The 21403-nt window shown below is 45.4% G+C and overlaps 1 protein-coding gene across 8 annotated transcripts in view; it reads left to right on the plus strand.

Moving 5' to 3' along the window:
* Positions 1-21403, plus strand: part of CACNB1 (calcium voltage-gated channel auxiliary subunit beta 1) — a 154923-nt gene that overhangs the window by 119859 nt on the left and 13661 nt on the right. For 6 of the 8 annotated variants that reach the window (XM_068262726.1, XM_068262728.1, XM_068262723.1 and 3 more), the window contains 4 exons: positions 1570-1679; positions 9828-9979; positions 13302-13397; positions 18446-18631. In XM_068262726.1, the coding sequence (XP_068118827.1) occupies positions 1570-1679; positions 9828-9979; positions 13302-13397; positions 18446-18631 (544 nt within the window). Of the gene's footprint in view, positions 1-1569; positions 1680-9827; positions 9980-13301; positions 13398-18445; positions 19940-21403 lie in introns of those variants that run through there. The other 2 variants (XM_068262730.1, XM_068262729.1) reach the window with 1 other exon arrangement.

A 21403-nucleotide genomic window follows, 5' to 3' on the forward strand; every position in this document is an offset into this window, starting at 1 on the left:
TATTTTTGAAAATCAGAACATAATCAGTGTGAATGTGTTCCCGCGATTTTTATTTAAAGGTGATGACCTTGGAACTGGCAAAACCAACGTTGTTGATGTGAAAGGGCCCTTAGAGAGGCTTGCGTGTATTGCACAGGGAAGGAAGCTTTGGTACTTGTATTAAACACTTGCACTAATTCACTGTTTGCCTGCAAACTCTGCCAGTTTGTTAGAATTACAGCAGAATACTTTTGTTTTGTCTGTAAATAAAAGTGGCATTTCTCTGTAAATGCATTTCAAATCTAACTGTTGCTGTTCCCAGGTTTTAGCAACTTGTATGGAAGATACGGAGAGATATTATTTGCAGCGACATCTGAATTTTGAAAGAACGCTAATGGCGCAACAATTTTGGCAATGTTTAAAGTATGTTTAAAGTATGTGCCTGGAAAATGAAACCGCTAATGTGTCCTTGGTATTTTATAGACAAGGAGTGATAATTCATAAGATAAGTTTAGTGAATCCTCTTTTCTATCTCCACCGTGTCAGTTACAAGGAAACAGAAATGTGTCACACTGTGGAGGTGCAGTGACTGCAGTGCGTTGCATTAGGCTTCTCTCATGTGTACTTTGAATTTGCTGGATTTGTTATTTTTTTCCATTCATACCAAAGAGTTGCAAGGCACTGTGGAAAAAGAAAATACAGTATGCATACATACATTCCTATGTAATATTTCATTAGGAGCTCACTAATGGACTACCACTGTGTGGGAAAGCACCAGTGCTGGGCCCCTAGTTCAAATATCAGCCAGGGCACTATCTGCAAGGAGTTTGTATGTTCTCCCCGTGTTTGAATGGGGTTCCTTTGGTTTTCTCCCACATCCCCAAAACATACAGATAAGTTAACTGGCTTCCCCCTAAATTGGCCCTAGACTACAAAGGACTACGGAATGGAAGGGATTAGATTGTGAGCTCTAGTGACAAGACAATATACTGTTGCAAAGCGGAAGGTGTCGGTGCTATATAAATACTAAGTAATAATGTGATGCAGTTGTAGCTTGCATCTGTAGGTAGATTCTACCTGGTAGAAAATTTTCAATTCGTAATTTTGAAAGAAGCTCACAAGCTGAAAAAGTGTTTGCTTTAGAAGAATCCATCATGAGAGAAGCACCAGGCTGGCCAGCTCATAGCAGATTACTACCTGCCACAGCAGAGAGATGCTCCGTTCTTGGCTCTAGCTACATCTTTGGCACTGTATTTGGCCTGAGATAGTGGGCATTAGACCCACGAAACGCGTTGCCTGCGCATGATCATATGTGTATGAATGTGTCATTATTAAGGTAAGCCACCCTCTCCCTTTATTATTGTAGCTGTTTTTAACACAGTTTTATCTATCATTGAGCACCTCTTCCCCCTTTGTGCCACAGCAGATGAGAGGTTTCCTTGTCAGGGCATCAGAAAGCAATAAATCACTGTACAGGCGGCAAGCCCTGACCCTATACACAAAATGAACTTTGGATGGGTTACACTTTATTCATCTTTTTAATGAATGTTGTTCTGAGTAGTGTGCCTCCTCTGTTTTCATCTCCTGCAGAATCTCCATTACACGGGTCACGGCTGACATCTCTCTTGCAAAACGTTCTGTCTTGAACAACCCCAGCAAGCACAATATCATGGAGAGGTCTAACACGCGCTCCAGTCTAGGTGAGTGTTCTCTTCTTCTGAATAGTCTGCCAGGATGCTGCATAGAATAGGAAGTACACTTCCTGCTGGGGAACGGACATTAATATTCCTGATAGCTTGTAATCCCTCAGGGTAGCCTGCATTGCCATTGATAAACAAAGCCGGTGGATCTTATTGTTTAACTCACTGTCTGACCCAAGATCAGAGAGTGAAGGTAGGAAGTCTGTGTTTAGGGGCACAAGCGCTGGCCTCAGACGGTGCCGGATAAAGGAATTAAAGTACATACTGTAATCGTTTTAGCACTTAAGAATTGTTTGAAAACCTCCTTCCTTTTACAGAACTGGTTTCCTTTGACTTCTGTGATATTCTGTGTCATGCTCAGAAATGATAATGTAAGGAGAACCGAGGCGCCAAAAGAATAAAAGCATATACAGTATCTAAAAGTTTAAAAATTCCTCAGGAGGCAGTGGTGGACTCACCTCCCTGAAGGAGGCATGATACTGTCGATTTTAGTACAAACAAACATACGTATGTTGGAGTATATAACTAAAATCAACAGTATCATGTCTGCTTCGGGGAGGTGAGTCCACCACCGCCTCCTGAGGAATTTTAAAACTTTAAGATATATGCTTTTATTCTTTTGGTGCCTCTGTTCTCCTTACATTATCAGTTTCCACCCCTGGTGGAGGGGTTGAATCCCCTTTTCTTCTTCTAATCTACAGAGAGCGACATCTTAATCCTGAGTGAGGACAGGTCTAATCTCCTCACCTTTTTACAGGTGGACTGCCTTTTTGCTGCTCATGGGGTACCCCAGTGCTTTGGTGTGTGTGTATGGGTAGGTGTGTCAGTATGGTTTGATTGACAGCTATGGTTTTAATGACAACAGCGCTGTTGCTTTTATAGCTCCGTTGTGTATTGTTCGATTGGTCTCACTTTCATGTATAGCTAATAAAGTGGTTTTTCATTTGCATACACCGCTGTGCCCTCATGAGCTCTTTGTTCAAAAGATTTTTGTAACACAAATATAGTTCAGGACACTTATCCTCACTGGGAAAGGTGATGCATATTATTACTACTAACGTTCCCTTATTTCCCTTTATCCTTGTCCCCTGTCTATACGTATACTGAACATTTCAGATTTGGAACAAATTGGCTGGTATTGACTGTGGGACCGATACTATACACGGCGGTTTTGGGGTACGGATGCTGTGTCGGTCCTGAGGTGCGGATCTCTTGTTGGAACCAATTTGGTCATTTTCATCCCCTTTAAATTTGCACTACTTGTATCAATATGGCATACGTCTTGTCTGAAGAGATAGAGACGGAAATCAGGGATGCTTTTGATGAGAGTGGGGAGGGTGATGGGCGTGCCGGGGGGGGTGGCCCAAATGCAGAGATTAAACAACAGAATACTGAATTAAGAGGAATGTTCCGTTCCTATAGAAACTTGAACAATAAATATTTAAGAAGGAAGTGGAATATAGCATCTTTGGAAGGGTATATCAATGCAAGGGTGATTCCCCCCGGTTTACGCGAAAGGACCATCCCAGCTCAGCATCTGCAAAATGATAGGTTCATGCCAAAGTGGGAAGAAGAGTGTATTAGGCGTGGGATAATTTCTATGGAGATGATCGTAGTGGAGGAGAAAATTCAATTGGATGATATTGTGGCAGAAATGTAGGCTTGTAAGGTGCTGTTGGATGAACATAGTGAGGATGCTCTCTTTGGTAAATTAAATGAGCAAGTTAAGAAACAGATTGAAAAATACAACGCATATCTGAAAAAGATTAAACAGAGGAAGTTTGATCAGGACAGATTAGAGTGGGCTGATAAGGATAGGTTCCCATTATTTCCCAAAAATAAACAACAAAAAAGCAACAAAAAGAAGAGAAGACGACCGCGGAAAAACACAGACAATAGTGACAACGATGTCGGTTTGTCTGAAGGTGACACCTCAGGTGATGAGGGTCTTCTTAGACGCACTGTTAGTTTTTTGGGAGAAACACCAATACCCTCAAAAGGTATTTTAAAGACACAGAAGGCAACCGCTCAGACGTCGGCTCGGTCAGAAATAGAGGAGCAAGAGATTTTGGGGGACGAGCCTCAATCAGGGGAGGAAGAGGTGTTTGTGACTCCAAAGACAGGAGAAAAGAGGGGAGGGATGGAGTTGCGGAGCAACCGACCGTGATAGAGGTGGTAGGTCAGTGCCGTAGCTCCATCATCAATCTCTCTGATTTCATCCTCAGTAATGATCATATCTCCCTGTTGGAGAAGGGACTTTTCTTTTCGCCAGCTGTCCCAGGGGATGAATTTACCGTATTCAAGGACATTTCTATGTTTTTGAGAAATGTGTTCTTGAGGTGCGAGTATCTTGGGTCTGGCGATGGGGAGGTAGCCCCTGTGAAAGATGAGAGTGGTGTCAGGAGTAGCGGTGATTGGCTTGATTGTATTGGGTCCCCTCAATCCGTCCCAGTGAAACCAAAATCCACATATATGCCATCAATTACTAATAATAAATACCTAAGCACGTTTTCGGAACTTATGGAGAAGGAGTTACGGCAGATAGATTGGAGTAGTTCAGGAATAGTGGATAATCTAACCCCAGGTGAGAGATGGGCGCTGGAGGATTTGAAGAAACAAGACAACCTTGTCATTAAAGCTAGTGATAAGGGGGGGAACTCAGTTGTCCTGCCACGTGACATGTACATTAAGGAAATTTATAGACAGCTCTCTGATGTAAATACGTATCGGAAAGTTATAGGTGATCCTTTTCCACATGTGGTTGATGAATTAAACTATCGTCTCCTGGCGGGTTTGGGTCATGGTGTGATCAATTCGGATGAGTACGGGTTTATGAGGGTGGAAATTTACTCCAAACCCACACTATACGTCCTCCCGAAGATCCACAAGGGTACCCATCCACCGCCAGGAAGACCAATTGTTTCTGCAGTTAATGGCCCCTGCGAAAATGTCGGGAAGTTCTTAGATAAGAAATTACAGCCACTGGTCCGTGAACTCTCCTCGTATGTGCGTGACTCAATGGAGGTCCTGGATCAGCTTAGGGACTTCAAAATTGAGGACAGTTGGTTCCTGGCATCGATTGATGTGGAGTCACTATATACATCAATTCCACATCAGGTTGGTCTGGATGCTATTGAGCATTTTTTGTTTAGAGCTTTCCCACTACATGAAACACATAATCTGTTTCTGAGAGAATTGATTCACTTTGTGCTTGCTAATAATTTCTTTACTTTTGAGGAAAGGTACTACCACCAGATACGGGGCACGAGCATGGGGGCGGCTTGCGCCCCATCTTACGCTTGCCTGCATTTAGGTATGTGGGAGGAGATGGAGGTGTACACCAACGAGCTGTTCCGATCGGGGGCGGTCCTTTGGCTGAGGTACATCGATGATGTGCTGGTGGTGTGGAGAAGGTCAAGAGAGGAATTTGAGCAATTTGTTGCTGAATTGAACTCTAACACTAGGAATGTCCGATTGACGTTCTCCATTGATCCTACCAGCATTTCATTTTTGGATCTGCTGATCTTTAAATTTGGGGATCATCTGGAGACAAAGACATTTCGCAAACCCACAGCTGGGAATTCCCTCCTCCATGCCGCCAGCCACCATCCGATGTCCTTGATCAGGGGAATCCCCGTCGGCCAGTTTCTTAGGCTGCGACGCAACTGCTCGAGTTTGGAGCAATTTAAAATAGAGTCGGCCCAACTCTACGATCGCTTTAGGGCGAGAGGATATGGGCATAGAACTCTACGACGGGCCTATAACCGTGCGCTACGTGAGGACAGGAACCGGTTGCTCCGCCCCCGGGCCCGTGTCCCTAGTTCTGGTGGTGGTGCCCGCATCATCACTGTGTATAATGGCCAATGGTCTAAGATAAGGGAGGCCCTTGGTAGATGCTGGCATGTTCTCCAAATCGATGAAAACATTAAGAAAATTGTAGGTCCTCGACCTCTGCTTACTGCTCGTAGAGCAAGAAATTTGCGTGACCATCTGGTAAGATCAGAACTACCAAGATTACAACAGGGGACATGGTTGGATAGAATATCACCCCCTGCGGGTATGTTTCCTTGTGGCAACTGTAAGGGGTGTAGATGTGTCTCAAGAACAAATCAGTTTGTGTCGCAGGACGGTTTGAGACACTATAAAATAAAATCCTTTTACAATTGCAATACATCTTGGATTGTTTATTTACTCATGTGTCCCTGTAAAAAGTATTATGTTGGAATGACCACTCGTGCATTTAAGGCACGTTTCTTGGAGCATATGTGTGATATTGTTAGTGGGGAACGCAGATCATCAGTTGCAGAGCATTTTCAGGAGGAACATAATGGATCGACGCTAGGTTTACGTGGGTTGGTAATTGACAACCTCCCCCCCTCATTTCGTACTATTCGTACAGAAAAGTTGTTGCTACAAAAGGAGGCCATGTGGATGCATCGCCTGGGGACTATTTTTCCCGCTGGCCTGAATATTGATTTCTCTCTTAAATGGTTTTTATAATGGGGTTGAGTCTCTTTCCCCGTCCCCCCTCCTTCTTTCCCTCCCCTCCCCCCCCCCCTTTCCCCCCCCTCCGCCCCCCCCCCCTTCCTCTTTTTTCCTTCCCCCCCCCCTTTTCTCCCCTTTCCCCCTCCCTTTCCCCCCCCCAAAAAAAAAAAACCTCCCCCCCCCCCCTTTTTTCCCCCCTTCCCTCCCTCTCTCCTCTCTCCCTTTCCCCCCCCCCCCCCTTTCCTTTCCTTTTCCCTTAGTCTCTCTCTCCCCCCAACCATATAGAGAGAAATTATCTGCAATGCAGGTCTGCCTCGCTTCTCTTGCTTTATTTATTCTTTTCTTGTTATTTCGTTTTATTTGCCTACCAAATGTACAGTATGTTTCCAATGATCTTCTATATTGGTATGTAACAAGAGATCCGCACATCGAGTGAGCAGATGGATCGATGTGTGTGTGGACAATGCAGTGTAGAATTTTTCCTTACTTCACAGCACTGACGTGCTGCGAATGTGTGATTGAATAATAACTGTCTGCCTGGCACCAAAGGTTGTTCTCTGCTTCCTCTTTAATCCGATGAGAGCGGATTGGCACGGCTTGCGTGCCCTGAAATACAGTATTGTTACAATTGAGGAGGTTGGGCCGTGATCACCCTTTAAGAAGGCGGCTCAACCCCTCTAAGCCCCGCCCTGATGAAGCTTGGTGACGCCAAGCGAAACTAGTAGGCGATTGGTTGCTGCCATCCAGCCTGCTGACCCCCTACCCAGAGGCGGTGACGTGCTGGGAATCCCGCTGCGGCGTGTGGAGATCGGCGTCTCACGCCGGAAGCATCCTACACTCCTGGGGAGAAAGGCTGAGCACGAGACGGCTGTGCTGGTTGATCCCCGGGCACTTGGTGAACTGTGCACAGCGGAGGCTGACGAGATGCGCTAGTTGACAAGGCGCACACGTGTTGCACCGGTGCTCCAGCGGAACGAGCTGGATCTGCAGCGGTACTTGGTCTCACACCGGAACACAACTCAAAAGCAGGGGGCCCCCTTTGGATTACAGTATTTGCAGCCTGCCTGAGCGGCTGGCATCATATAGCCAGGCGAAGCTTGGAGGCGTATTGCTCATGACGGACACTCAGGAGGTCGTGAGTATAACCACTGGTTGAGTGAATGTAAAGTATTGGGCATGCCGGTTCACTTGAATGAGACTCTACTACGTCTGTTTGGATGATACTGGACAAGCTGCTTCTGACATCTGCTTTTTGTGCTGCTCTCCCCTCCTTTTGTCAGTGTCATTTGCCACTCGCTTAGGCTTTTTACAGGTGGACTGCCTTTTTGCTGCTCATGGGGTACCCCAGTGCTTTGGTGTGTGTGTATGGGTAGGTGTGTCAGTATGGTTTGATTGACAGCTATGGTTTTAATGACAACAGCGCTGTTGCTTTTATAGCTCCGTTGTGTATTGTTCGATTGGTCTCACTTTCATGTATAGCTAATAAAGTGGTTTTTCATTTGCATACACCGCTGTGCCCTCATGAGCTCTTTGTTCAAAAGATTTTTGTAACACAAATATAGTTCAGGACACTTATCCTCACTGGGAAAGGTGATGCATATTATTACTACTAACGTTCCCTTATTTCCCTTTATCCTTGTCCCCTGTCTATACTAATCTCCTCACCTGCCTATACAGTGGTTGCCTATACGGTAACCCTGACTTGTGAGTATATCAACCATATACTTTTTCATTTACCCATTACTCTACTTACCACACTATATTGGGCTCTCGGTGTCCCTTCTTTTTATTTTATGCTCAGAAATGAGCTGTTAGCTTAGCGCGCAATTAACTATTCAACACTGGAGGTTTGTCTGCCGTGCCATAGTAGTTAAATTAAACGCCCTTTAAAGAGGAACTGTAACGACAAAACGTCCCCTGGGGGGTACTTACCTCGGGTGGGGGAAGCCTCCGGATCCTAATGAGGCTTCCCACGCCGTCCTCCATCCCTCAGGGGTCTCGCTGCAGCCCTCCGTGCAGCGGTGACGTAATATTTACCTTCCTGGCTCCTGCGCAGGCGCTCTGGTGGCTGTCGGCTCCGAAGCAGGTGGAAATACCCGATCGCCGTCGGGTCTGCTCTACTGCGCAGGCGCAAGTTTCCGGCGCCTGCGCAGTAGAGCGGACCCGACGGAGATCGGGTATTTCCGTCTATTTCCGTGCCGAAAGCCGCCACAGCGCCCCCGCTGGAGCCAGCAAAGGTAAATATTGAAGCTACAGTCGGCTCTGTCGCCGGCTGTTCGGAGGGCTGCAGCGAGACCCCCGTGGGACAGAGGACGGCGTGGGAAGCCTCATTAGGATCCGGAGGCTTCCCCCGCCCGAGGTGAGTACCCCCCAGGGGAGGTTTTTGTTGTTACAGAGTCTCTTTAAGTGCACCTGGGCCTTTCAATGAAAAAAAAAAAAACAGCCGCTGGATCCTAATGAGGCTTCCCCCATCCTCCTCTGCAGCCCCGATCCAGCAATGGCTTCCCCCATCCTCCTTTGCATCCCTGATCCAGCAATGGCTTCCCCCATCCTCCTTTGCATCCCTGATCCAGCAATGGCTTCCCCCATCCTCCTTTGCATCCCTGATCCAGCGATGGGTTCACCTGAGAAACAGTCACAATATTTACATTAATAATATTTACACACTAGCGGCTTTCTAATCGGCCTCCGGTGGAAAATGCCAAGCCCAATCGGGTCCGCTGTACTACCTAGTAGAGTGGAGCCAATCAGGCTCGGCTATTTCTGTCAGAGCCTGAGGGAAAGCCGCTAGTGCGCTTGCGACAAGCGGATCTTTGGGGGAGTAGGATGAGAGAAGCCTCTTTAGGATCCAGAGGCTTCCCCTCCTGAGGTAAGTACCCCCTAGGGACACTTTTTTCCCTTCATGTACACTTTAAGGACACCCCTTTCAAATAATTGCTGGTACTATACTCCTGCCAGATTACATAAGTTTTAGACCACTGTATTGCCTGATTGCTTCAGAGGTTGTGGTAGCAAGGACACCCTCACTCATATATTCTGGGATTGTCCAGTTGCAGTTAAATTCTGTTAGAAGTGGCATGCCCTGTTGAAAGAAATGTTCCATGTGCCTGTTACCTTTTTTGCCTCCCAGACTCTCTTGTACTTTAACAAATACTCTGTCCCAGGAGCCTTTCATGTTATGTACCACTATACAGTATGTTACTGTCAGCCATTGGTCAAACACATCTAAATGGAAGGCTTCAGACCTGCCCCTTCAGCTGGTTATAGATAGACTTAATATGATCATGCTGACATACAGGATTTTCTATGCCAGTATTTAAGACCTTAACAAATATCAGGCCATATGGGATGAATGATTGCCTACAGGAAGGGGGAGGGGGGGGAGGGGTTGACCTACTGTTGCACTTTAATTTTCCCTCGTTTGTTCCTGAGCATGACTTTGTGTATTTCTTTTTATTCAAAGGTCTGGCTGTTGCTGTTTGATCATTTTTATTAGTCTGACTGTATTATATAGGGTTCCTTTTTGACATATTTTTATAGCTCTTTACAGTTTCAATATATTGTATACCTATCCTTTTTTTGCTCAATAAACTTGTAGTGAATAAAAAAAAAAATTAGCTGCTGTCATTAATTGCCTTTATTTTTCCTGCTCCTTGGGTAAAGCCGAGGTACAGAGTGAGATTGAGCGCATCTTTGAGTTGGCTCGAACACTTCAGCTGGTTGCCCTCGATGCTGATACCATCAATCACCCAGCACAGCTTGCCAAGACGTCACTGGCTCCCATCATTGTCTACATCAAGATCACATCTCCTAAAGTGAGTACTTCAAGCTTGTAGAGATGAGGGATCCACTGGGATGTTTAGTTGAAAGATCCACTGGGATGTAGAGGTGAGCGTTCCACTAGGGGATAGAGATAAGGGATTCACTGGGATGTAGAGGTGAGCGTTCCACTAGGGGATAGAGATAAGGGATTCACTGGGATGTAGAGGTGAGCGTTTCACTAGGGGATAGAGATAAGGGATTCACTGGGATGTAGAGGTGAGAGTTCCACTTAGATGTTGAGGTGAGGGTTTGACTGGGATGTTGAGGTAAAAGATTCACTGGGATGTAGAGGTGAGGGATCCACTTGGATGTCAAGATGAAAGATGCACTGGGATGTAGAGGTGAGGGTTCCACTTGGGAGGTAGAGGTGAGAGTTCCACTGGGATGTGAAAGTGAGAGTTCCACTAGGATGTAGAGATGAGGGCTCCCCTGAGATGTAGAGGTTAGGGTTCCAATAAGATGTCCACTGGAATATAGATGTGAGGGATCCACTGGCACGTCGAGGTGAGAGATCTACTGGCATGTAGAGATAGGAGATGCGCTAGGATGTAGAGATGAGGGTTTCACTGGGATAAAGTGTAGTAGGGGTGTCTCAGCACCCTGTAGAGAAACATACAGGAGACAAAAAAAACGTGAGCCCAGTAGTGCAATACAGTATGTCTAAAACTTGTGTGAAGAGTAAATAAGTAAAGTACTACTCACGAAGGAGGGTTGCAAGGGGCAACCGACCACAGAAAGCAGGTGGAGACCATGAACCAGACTCCACTCAGGATGGTCCTAGCCAGGACCTGGACGTAGTCGCTCTCTTTAAGAAAAAAAGGGGACAGGTGTCCACCGTGGTGGAATCCACAGGTGTTCTGTCACCACCCCTCGGACAGAATATGTACGGGGGTAAACTAAGCACAATAAGGGGAAAGAGGCGCCCTTAACGCGTTGCCTGTGCTAAATAAAGAATCTTTTGTATTAATTACAAAGATTTCGTCATTGAGGTAAGACACCTTGGGCCTGATTCACAAAGCGGTGCTAACAGTTAGCACCCTGGTGAAAAGCCCTTTATCACGCCTAAACTCAGTTTAGGCATGATAAGTTTAGGTGTGATAAGTTTAGGCGTGATAAGTTTAAGCACCAACTGCGTTAGCACCGCAGTGCACAGCTGATCAAAAGTTTTGCGCTAGCAAAGTCTGGTGCACTTCGCATAGAGTTTAATGGCGCTGCTTTGCGTGCGGCACTTTGCACGCTATCTACACTTATCTAAACTTAGCATGCCTAAACTTATCACACCTAAACTTATCACACCTAAACTTATCACGCCTAAACTGGCTTTTCACCAGTGTGGTGCAAAGGTTATCACGCCTAAAGTCTTTTAGGCGTGATAACTGAGTTATCACCGCTTTGTGAATCAGGCCCCTTGTTTCTTATTTTGTTTTGAGCTGGTTTTAGAAGCTTTTATCCAACCAGGGTGCCTCTTTCCCCTTATTGTTTTACTGGGATGTTTAGGTGAAGGTTCCACTGGGATGTAGAGGTGAGAGTTCCACTGGGATGTAGAGGTGAGAGTTCCACTGGGATGCAAAGATAAGGGTTCCACTGAGGTGTAAAAGTGAGGGTTCCACTGAGATGTAGAGATAAAGGTTTCACTGGGATGTAGAGATGATGGATCCACTGAGATGTAAAGTTGAGAGATCCGCTGGGCTGTAGAGATGAGAGTTTTACTGGGATGTAGATGTGAGGGATCCACTGCCGTGTCGAGGTAAGAGATCCACTGCAATGTTGAGATGAGAGTTTTACTGGGATATAGAGGTGAGGATTTCACTGGCACGTAGAGGTAAGAGTTCCACTAGGATGCAGAGATAAAGGTTTAACTGGGATGTGAAGGTGAGGGATCTACTTGGATGTAGAGGTGAGGGTTTCACTGGGACATAGAGATAAAGGTTTCACTGGGGTGTGAAGGTGAAGGATCCACTGGGATGTAGAGGTAAAAGATCCACTGGGATGTATAGGTAAAAGATGCACTGGGATGTAGAGATGACAGTTTCATTGGGATGTAGAGGTGAGGGATCCACTGGGATGTTGAGGTGAGAGTTTTACTGGGATGTAGAGGTGACAGTTCCATTGGAATGTGGAGGTGAAGGTTGCACTGGAAAGTAAAGGTGAGAGTTCCACTGGGATCTAGAAGTAACAATTCCACTGGAATATAGGAGCAACAGTAATACATGAATGTAGAGTTGAGGAAGCAGCACTGGAAATACTAGAAGAAAAACATATTTACATCAGGAAATAGGATAAAGGGCAGTAAAATATATAGATGGGAAATATAATTCTGTCCCTGCCTGTGGTGATATCAGCTCATTTAGTAGAGCATATTTCCCTTACGATACTCATGGACCTTTCCTTAGAGATGTCAGATTGAAGTGAGGACAGCATCTGGAACGGTTGTTCAGAGCAATTCCTCTGTACAATGCTTGTTTACCTGCAGCACCACCCACAGGATCAACCCCGAACCTGACTGGTGCCACTAATGGTGCATGGGTACACACCTTAAAGCGAACTTGTAACTTTGAAAAAATAAAGTTACATACTTACCCAGGTTGAGGGATGCTTCTGGATGGTCCAGAGGCTTTTGTTGTCCTCCTCCACTGCTAGTCAGGGCCCTGTTCTAGTTGCTCTCCTCTGTGCACAAGTGTGGTTGTATTCCTGCATGCGCAGTACAGCCGTGCTTGGACACAGAGGAGAGTGCTGCCACAAAAACATATCCAACAAGCTCTTATTAAATATGTTCAGAGGGAACCATGCATAGCTGTAGTGGCCTTCAAGATGGATCGGGACTCGGGAGGCCTCTGGTCTACCCAGTGTCTTTCTGAAACATGGGTAAGTGTCTACCTTGTTGTTGTTTTTTCAAAGTTACACGTTCTCTTTAATAAGTTTTCTCATATACATGTGCGTTCACACTATCCCAGTTTGCACATGTCTGCGTAGGCAGATGGCACCATAGTGTTGAATGAGAACAATGACATACTGTGGTATGAAAAAGTATTTTCTATGGAATGTAGGTCTAGCAGATGTGAGAGATAGCCTGTTCATGTGATTGTTCTCCTAATACAGTGACTCACAGTACATTACAATGCACATACTTGAGGGATGCATTTAGCCACAATGCATGTTCAGTAACCTTCAGTAACTGACACAAAATCAGTGCCCAATATCTGCTAACTCTTATATCCTCCATTTTCTATGCACACTGGCCCCTATTGTCTTTGCTTCATACTGCTATAGAGCCTGCAGGCCCTTATGTGATCTGTCTTCTTTTTCCCTCATCAGGTATTACATAGGCTGATAAAATCAAGAGGAAAGTCCCAAGCGAAACATCTGAATGTACAGATGGTGGCAGCTGATAAGCTGGCTCAGTGCCCTCCGGTGAGTGTATGGATTTCTGGTAGTCACAACCGGGAGAACACAAAACAATCCACCACTATTGTGACAAGTTTATGTCTTGCGCAAACAAATACAATCTGTTTCTTCATTACATGAATGGTTTGCTTCCTGTTTATTCTGCAGTGTTCTGTAAGTACACATTATAAATCTACTGGTCATAGGAACTGAATAGAGGAGTGTGTACTTCTGTGCCAGGTACCTCCAGACTGTGGTCTGCTGACCATATGATATCACACGCAGAAGAGATTGGCTGGCACATCACCTCACAGCAGTGTCTTGCTTTTTATTTACTGCAGTTTGATTGGGTAAAGTGCAATTATTGAGACTTCCCGGGGGCATATGCAACTAAAAATAAGCTCATAGCGTGTGAGATCCACATCTCCTGACCATCTTCACTTGAGCGATGTATGAGTGTAAAGAGCATTACGCAGGTGAATAATAGCCATTCTCCTGAGCAATGTTCCTACATGCAGGGCTATGGGGAGTAATGTGTTGTGCTGTAGTGCTGTACTTCAGCACCATGGCGCCGGCCACCCGATCCATGGCAGTTTGAGGTGTTAATCACTATTTCCCCTCCGAAACAGCAACTTAGATAGAGAAGTAATTCAGGGTCCAGCAATCGCCAGAACCCCGAATCACCTCTGTAATGCAGTGCACTATAGTATTGTGCCTATAGCTGTGTCCAACTCCAGCACTATGTGGCACGCACCGTGTGCCAAGAAGCCCCACCTCGACTACTGCCTTGCTCCCCCAGGATATTTGTTGCTCATTGTTACTGCCACTGGCTTAGAAGAATCACTGAGACTGTCCCTTCCTTTGCTTATGACTGGTACTTATTATTATTATTTTTATTTATTGTATTTATAAAGCGCCAGCATATTACGCAGCGCTGCACAATAGATAAATGGGTTAACATGCAAGGTAGGACAAACAGGAAACTCACAACAAAACAAGATCATGCAAATGATTTGATAACAGTACAGTGTCATAGGTCAAAATAGAGACTGTTCTAGTCCACAAGAGGGGTGATTGACAGTAAGATTGCATAATCAAGCTGGAAACAGCTGGGAGGAGGGCCTGGCCAGAGGCTTACAATCTAAGGGTGGGGGGGAGACAATAGGTGCATCTGTTGAGAGGGTGTCTAACAGAATGTATTATGGTGCCGGTGTAGGGGGGTATGCGAGCATGAAAAGGTGAGTCTTGAGAGCTTGTTTGAAGGTTTTAAAGGTGGGGGCGAGTCTGACGGCTGGTGGGAGCAAGTTCCAGAGAGTGGGGGCAGTCCTAGTGAAGTCCTGCAATTGTGCATTGGACTGAGATATGCGTGGTGCGACTAGGCGCAGGTAATTGGAGGATCGGAGGGGGCGGGCTGGTATGTGCCTGTGGATCATATCAGAGATGTAGGTCGGGCAGGTCTTGTGCAATGATTTGTAGGCCAAGCACAGGATTTTGAAATTGATCCTAAAGCTATCAGTGTAGGGCTTTACAGAGCAGAGTTGTAGAGGCGCTGCGATGAGAAGAATGTATCAGTCTGGCTGCTGCATTCATTACTGATTGAAGTGGGGCAGTACGGTTTTAGGGGAGGCCAGACAAAAGAGAATTGCAGTAGTCTAGGCGGGAGATGACAAGGGCGTGGATAAGGAGTTTAGTGGTGTCAGGGGACAGGTAGGAGCGGATCTTGGAGATGTTGCAGAGGTGGAAGTTGCAGGATCGAGCAATACCTTGGATGTGGGGTGTAAAGGATAGTTCAGAGTCCAGGGTAACATCTAGACAGCTTGGGAGGTAGGGCGGATGGTAGCATTTTCGATAGTGATGTGCAGATCTGGGAGGGGTGCAGCAGTGCGGGTTGGGAATATTAGAAGCTCAGTCTTGTCCAAATTAAGCTTCAGGTACCTGGCAGCCATCCAGGAGGAAATAGATGTGAGGCAGGCAGAGACTTTGTCCATGATAGAGGAGGAGAGATCTGGGGTGTGGAGGTATATCTGGGTTTCATCGGCATACAGGTGGTAGTTGAAGCCCATGGAGGAGATGATTTTGCCAAGAGTAGTGGTCCTAGGACAGAAGAACTTTGAGGAACATCAACTGAGAGGGGTGTAGGAGTAGATGAGGAGCCATTGAAAAATGTTGTGAAGAAGTGGTTGGAGAGGTAGGAGGAGATCCAGGCTAAGGCTAGGTCCTGAATGCCCACTGACTGCAAGGAGTGGTGGAGGAGAGAGTGGTTGACAGTGTAAAGTGCCGAGGAGAGGTCCAGGAGGAGCAGGATGGAGTATTTACCTTCGGCTTTGGCAAGGGCAAGGACATTGACCACTTTGGTGAGGGCTGTTTCTGTAGAATGGGCTGTACGAAAACCAGATTGCAGGGGATCGAGAAAAGAGTTGGAATTTAAGAAGTTGGTCAGGCGTTGGTGGGCCAGGCGTTCAAGAAGGCATTTCAAGGCAAAAGGGAGGAGGGAGATTGGGCGGTAGTTGGATGGCAGTGCAGGGTCAAGTAAAGGTTTCTTCAGCAGGGGGTAATAGAGACATTTTGAGCCCCGGAAAAGCATCTACATAGCTCCTGCTGGGTGTAACGATTGTGGGATTCTCTCCGTGATCAGCGCACAAGACGTGCCCTGACACTGCGGAAATCCTCCACAAGCGTATAATTTGCGGGAAACCCAGCAAAAGGTGCAATGCACCTGTAGAGGGAAATTCCTGTCGACAGGGGGAGCTGTGGAGTGCAGAGGAACAGCTCCTCTGCCCTGCCACACACGCCAGACAGGAATTGCACGAAGGGACGGAACGCAGGGCAAGATAGCCCTGAAGGAGAGAGAGCAAAGCGACAGATTGTATGTGTGTACACCAAACTAGTCGCCAACCCGCGACGGTGCATAAACAACAGCAGATAGGAAGCAGGAACGCAATCGCGAGAGAGGCAATTGCCAGAGGTGACACAAGGCTACAGCAAGGCAGAGCACAAGAGTAGCAAAGGCACAGCAAATCATACAATCAGATGCGGAAAATAACAAACGCTAGCTAAACGCGAACACCGCACTCATTCGCAACAGTGCACGCGTTTATGCGCGGTCCCCGCGTGATAAGCACAACAGAGACAAGCACGCCTAACTAACCACCGACAAACAAACACGAAACAGAGGACGCAAGCGCTTGCTTAACGGTTACCTCACCGAGCCTCCAGCAAGCGTTCGTAGCAGACAAGACAGACACACGAAAACATGAACAAGCGAGAGATAGGATCCACAGCATTAGCGAAAGTGGCTAGCGCGATCCAGGAACACAGAACAGAAGGATCCACAGCGCTAGCGCAAGATGCTAGTGCGATCCAAGTACAGAGTAGCAGACCAGAAGGATCCACAGCACTAGCGCAAGTGGCTAGTGCGATCCAGGAAGACAGAACAGAAGGATCCACAGCGCTAGCGCAAGATGCTAGTGCAATCCAAGTACAGAGTAGCAGACCAGAAGGATCCACAACACTAGCACAAGTGGCTAGTGCGATCCAGGAAGACAGAACAGAAGGATCCACAGCACTAGCGCAAGAGGCTGGTGCGATCCAGGGAAACAGATCAGAAGGGGCTACCAGTAACAACCGCTGTTCCGGTTAGCACCCAGACACACAGAATGATTTCCTGTCGACCACCGCTGGGACAGGACAATCACAACAGACAAACAAAACAGATAAGCAATCCTAACTGCACTAGGGAAACCTGCCTAGTGCAGTCCCAGGAATTACTCTAGGCTAATCTTTAAACAAAGAGCAAGGCTGACACTCCAGGCGAGTGTTCCACAGGACTAACTCTTATGACCAGCAACTTACTGTGGGAAACATAGCTCTTTATAGAGCAAGCCCACAAGGGATGTGGCTAGGCAATCTGCATGACAAACATATGCAAATTCCTCAGCAGCAAGCTGCTCAACTGACAAAAGGTCTCTCTTCCAGAGACCTGCAGAATGCAGACCTGAACAGTGGTCAAAAGGCTGCCTGCCTGCGCAGGCAGCCACGCGGATCCTCACACTCGGGCTCCCCACTATTCTAATATTTGGAGTTGTATTTCTACCATTCTTCTCTATTACACTATTACTATTAGGAACTCTACTAAAACAGCAATAGGAACTCTACTAGAAACTGCAAAATGCACACAAATTGACTTTACCTCCAGGTACAGGCAGAACTTAAACTGATCGATAAATTATATGCTAACATGCCCTTTAATTTCCTTGAGAATAGTGATTTTCGGTAAAAATTTATGCAAATTAACGCACAAATTACCACATAATTTACCACATGAGGTAATTCATGACTTAAAGAGAAACTCCGACCAAGAATTTAACTTTATCTATTTAGTAGCTGATACCCCCTTTTACATAAGAAATCTATTCCTTTTCACAAACAGACCATCAGGGGGCGCTGTATGGCTGATATTGTGGTGAAACCCCTCCCACAAAGAAATTCTGAGTACGTACTCTTGGCAGTTTCCTGTCTGGGAACCTTGCTGCATTGTGGGAAATAGCTGTTTACAGCTGTTTCCAACTGCCAAAAAAGCATGCAGCAGCTAAATCACCTGCCAACAGTAAAAATGGCACCATGTAATAAATGTCAGAATGTAAATCAGGGATTTAAAATATTTTACAATGGGCAAACACTGACTATATCATTTATACATAATTATTGTAAAAATTAAGCCTTTTTTTATTACATTATTTTCACTGGAGTTCCTCTTTAAATTTACCGCATGAGGTAAAACATGACTAAAACCTACCAGAATTGCTAAATGTCATTACCTCATGCGATAAATTAGCATACATGAGGTAATTTGTTTGAAAACCCTACCAGAATTGAGGCCAATATATTCAGTGAATTACTTTCTCACTTTAAAAGCAAGTGATTGTACAATGTGCATAAATGTGCGCAAAACTGCGCTTATTGAATCAACCCCCATGAGTGATGACTTGTACACTGCTGCACCGCACCTAGTTAATTTTATTTTTTACTAAGTTACGAGGCATGCGGCGCTTTAACAACCCTTTCTTTGTCCACAGGAAATGTTTGACATCATCTTGGATGAGAACCAGCTAGAGGATGCCTGTGAACACCTGGCAGAATACTTAGAAGCCTACTGGAAGGCCACTCATCCACCAAGCATTAACCCACCCAATCCACTACTCAACCGCACCCTTGCCACCGCAGCACTGGCTTCCAGCCCAGCTCCTGTCTCCAATCTCCAGGTGCAAGTGCTCACCTCTCTCAAACAGAACCTGGGTTGGTGGGGAGGATCAGGGTCATCCACCAAGATTGATGAGCATGCTCTGTAGTTCTGCAGAACAGACACATGCACCTTTTCTAGAGGCCAGCAGGAAACATCTTCATTACTGCCCTGGTATGGTGGCCCACCATCATTAGCGGGTGCCACCTCTGTTCTTATACAAGGCAGTATATTCAAAGAGGGTTGTGGTATTAGTACTCATTTGCAAAGCTTAAAGTTTGCAAATGCTGAAATGTTTACAGAACACTACAAGCACTGCTGTCACTAAAGATTACTGATATCCTTTGAGACCAGAATGATAAAAATTAAACCAATATCTGTGCTTTAGAATCCTGTCTTCAGTTATGCAATAGATGACTGTGGCAGCTGTGCATGTTACAAAGCATAGGGAAATCAGTACATTATTTAAAATGTTTAAGCTTACATATAATCATGGGATGTGCCCAGTCTATTTAACAAGGTTTAAACAGGTGTAGCATCAGGCTATGAAATTAGTGGAGTGCTTAACAAACAAGAGAATATCGTACAATACCTGTAGAGGTATAATTTAAAACTTGTCTTAAGTTAAACTAACTACATACTGTATTGTAACACTAATTTTAAAGGATAATTGAACTCACACAGGTAAGTGATCCTGCCCTTTTGCCTTCCAGAGCCCAGATAAAATGGCCATTGCGTGTTCTCTATGGATCAGCTTTTAACCATGCCTCACTCATTAATGCCCCTGTAAACTAACTCTCCGTTAGTGATGGTCATGTCTAGGAGAACTCATGGAAAAGCATGTGACCAGGTGATAGATATGTAAGACCCTGATTTGCTAGTCATGATCATGTGTTAAAGCAGGATGTGATCACAAGTCAGAGCTTTGTAAAATCATCTGATCAAACAAATCACATGCTTCTCCATGAGTTCTCCTAGACATGACCATCACTACTCTCCGTACTTTGTATAGATGTCATGCTGCAGATGAGGGGGCAGGACTGTCAACCCCATGGCTATCTTTTGTGGGTGTCTGTCCACATGGCCATTGGCCAATGCCTTCTACTGCACCACACCTGTACCATATACAGAGGAAATGGAGCTGGGGTTTACAGGGGACACAGCTTGTAAGAGGAAAGGAAGGGGAGGCAAAGGATCATGCCATACAGAGAACTCATAAATGATTCATTAAACACATTAGCAGTAGTTTGGAGTTTTCGATGGGGTGGGGATATACAGTGGTGTGAAAAACTATTTGCCCCCTTCCTGATTTCTTATTCTTTTGCATGTTTGTCACACTTAAATGTTTCTGCTCATCAAAAAACGTGAACTTTTAGTCAAAGATAACATAATTGAACACAAAATGCAGTTTTAAATGATGGTATTTATTATTTACTGAGAAAAAAACCTCAAAACCTACATGGCCCTGTGTGAAAAAGAAATTGCCCCCTGAACCTAATAACTGGTTGGGCCACCCTTAGCAGTAATAACTGCAATCAAGCGTTTGTGATAACTTGCAACAAGTCTTTTACAGCGCTCTGGAGGCATTTTGGCCCACTCATCTTTGCAGAATTGTTGTAATTCAGCTTTATTTGAGGGTTTTCTAGCATGAACCGCCTTTTTAAGGTCATGCCACAACATCTCAATAAGATTCAGGTCAGGACTTTGACTAGGCCACTCCAAAAACTTCATTTTGTTTTTCTTCAGCCATTCAGAGGTGGATTTGCTGGTGTTTTGGGTCATTGTCCTGCTGCAGCACCCAAGATCGCTTCAGCTTGAGTTGACGAACAGATGGCTGGACATTCTCCTTCAGGATTTTTTGGTAGACAGTAGAATTCATGGTTCCATCTATCACAGCAAGCCTTCCAGGTCCTGAAGCAGCAAAACAACCCCAGACCATCACACTACCACCACCATATTTTACTGTTGGTATGATGTTCTTTTGCTGAAATTCTGTGTTACTTCTACGCCAGATGTAACAGGACACGCACCTTCCAAAAAGTTCAACTTTTGTCTCGTCGGTCCACAAGGTATTTTCCCAAAAGTCTTAGCAAACATTGAGATGTTTTTTTAGCAAAATTGAGACGAGCCTTAATGTTCTTTTTGCTTAAAAGTGGTTTGTGCCTTGGATATCTGCCATACAGGCCGTTTTTGCCTAGTCTCTTTCTTATGGTGGAGTCGTGAACACTGACCTTAATTGAGTCAAGTGAGGCCTGCAGTTCTTTAGATGTTGTCCTGGGGTCTTTTGTGGCCTCTCGGATGAGTTTTCTCTGCGCTCTTGGGGTAATTTTGGTCGGCCGGCCACTCCTGGGAAGGTTCATCACTGTTCCATGTTTTTGCCATTTGTGGATAATGGCTCTCACTGTGGTTCGCTGGAGTCCCAAAGCTTTAGAAATGGCTTTATAACCTTTACCAGACTGATATCTCAATTACAGTACTTTTGTTCTCATTTGTTCCTGAATTTCTTTGGATTTCGGCATGATGTCTAGCTTTTGAGGTGCTTTTGGTCTACTTCTCTGTGTCAGATAGCTCCTATTTAAGTGATTTCTCGATTGAAACAGGTGTGGCAGTAATCAGGCCTGGGGGGGACTACAGAAATTGAACTCAGGTGTGATAAACTCCAGTTAAGTTATTTTTTAACAAGGGGGGCAATCACTTTTTCACACAGGGCCATGTAGATTTGGAGTTTTTTTCTCACTAAATAATAAAAATCATCATATAAAACTGCATTTTGTGTTCAATTATGTTATCTTTG

The sequence above is a fragment of the Hyperolius riggenbachi genome, chromosome 12, assembly GCF_040937935.1.
Source record: "Hyperolius riggenbachi isolate aHypRig1 chromosome 12, aHypRig1.pri, whole genome shotgun sequence".
NCBI lineage: Eukaryota > Metazoa > Chordata > Amphibia > Anura > Hyperoliidae > Hyperolius > Hyperolius riggenbachi.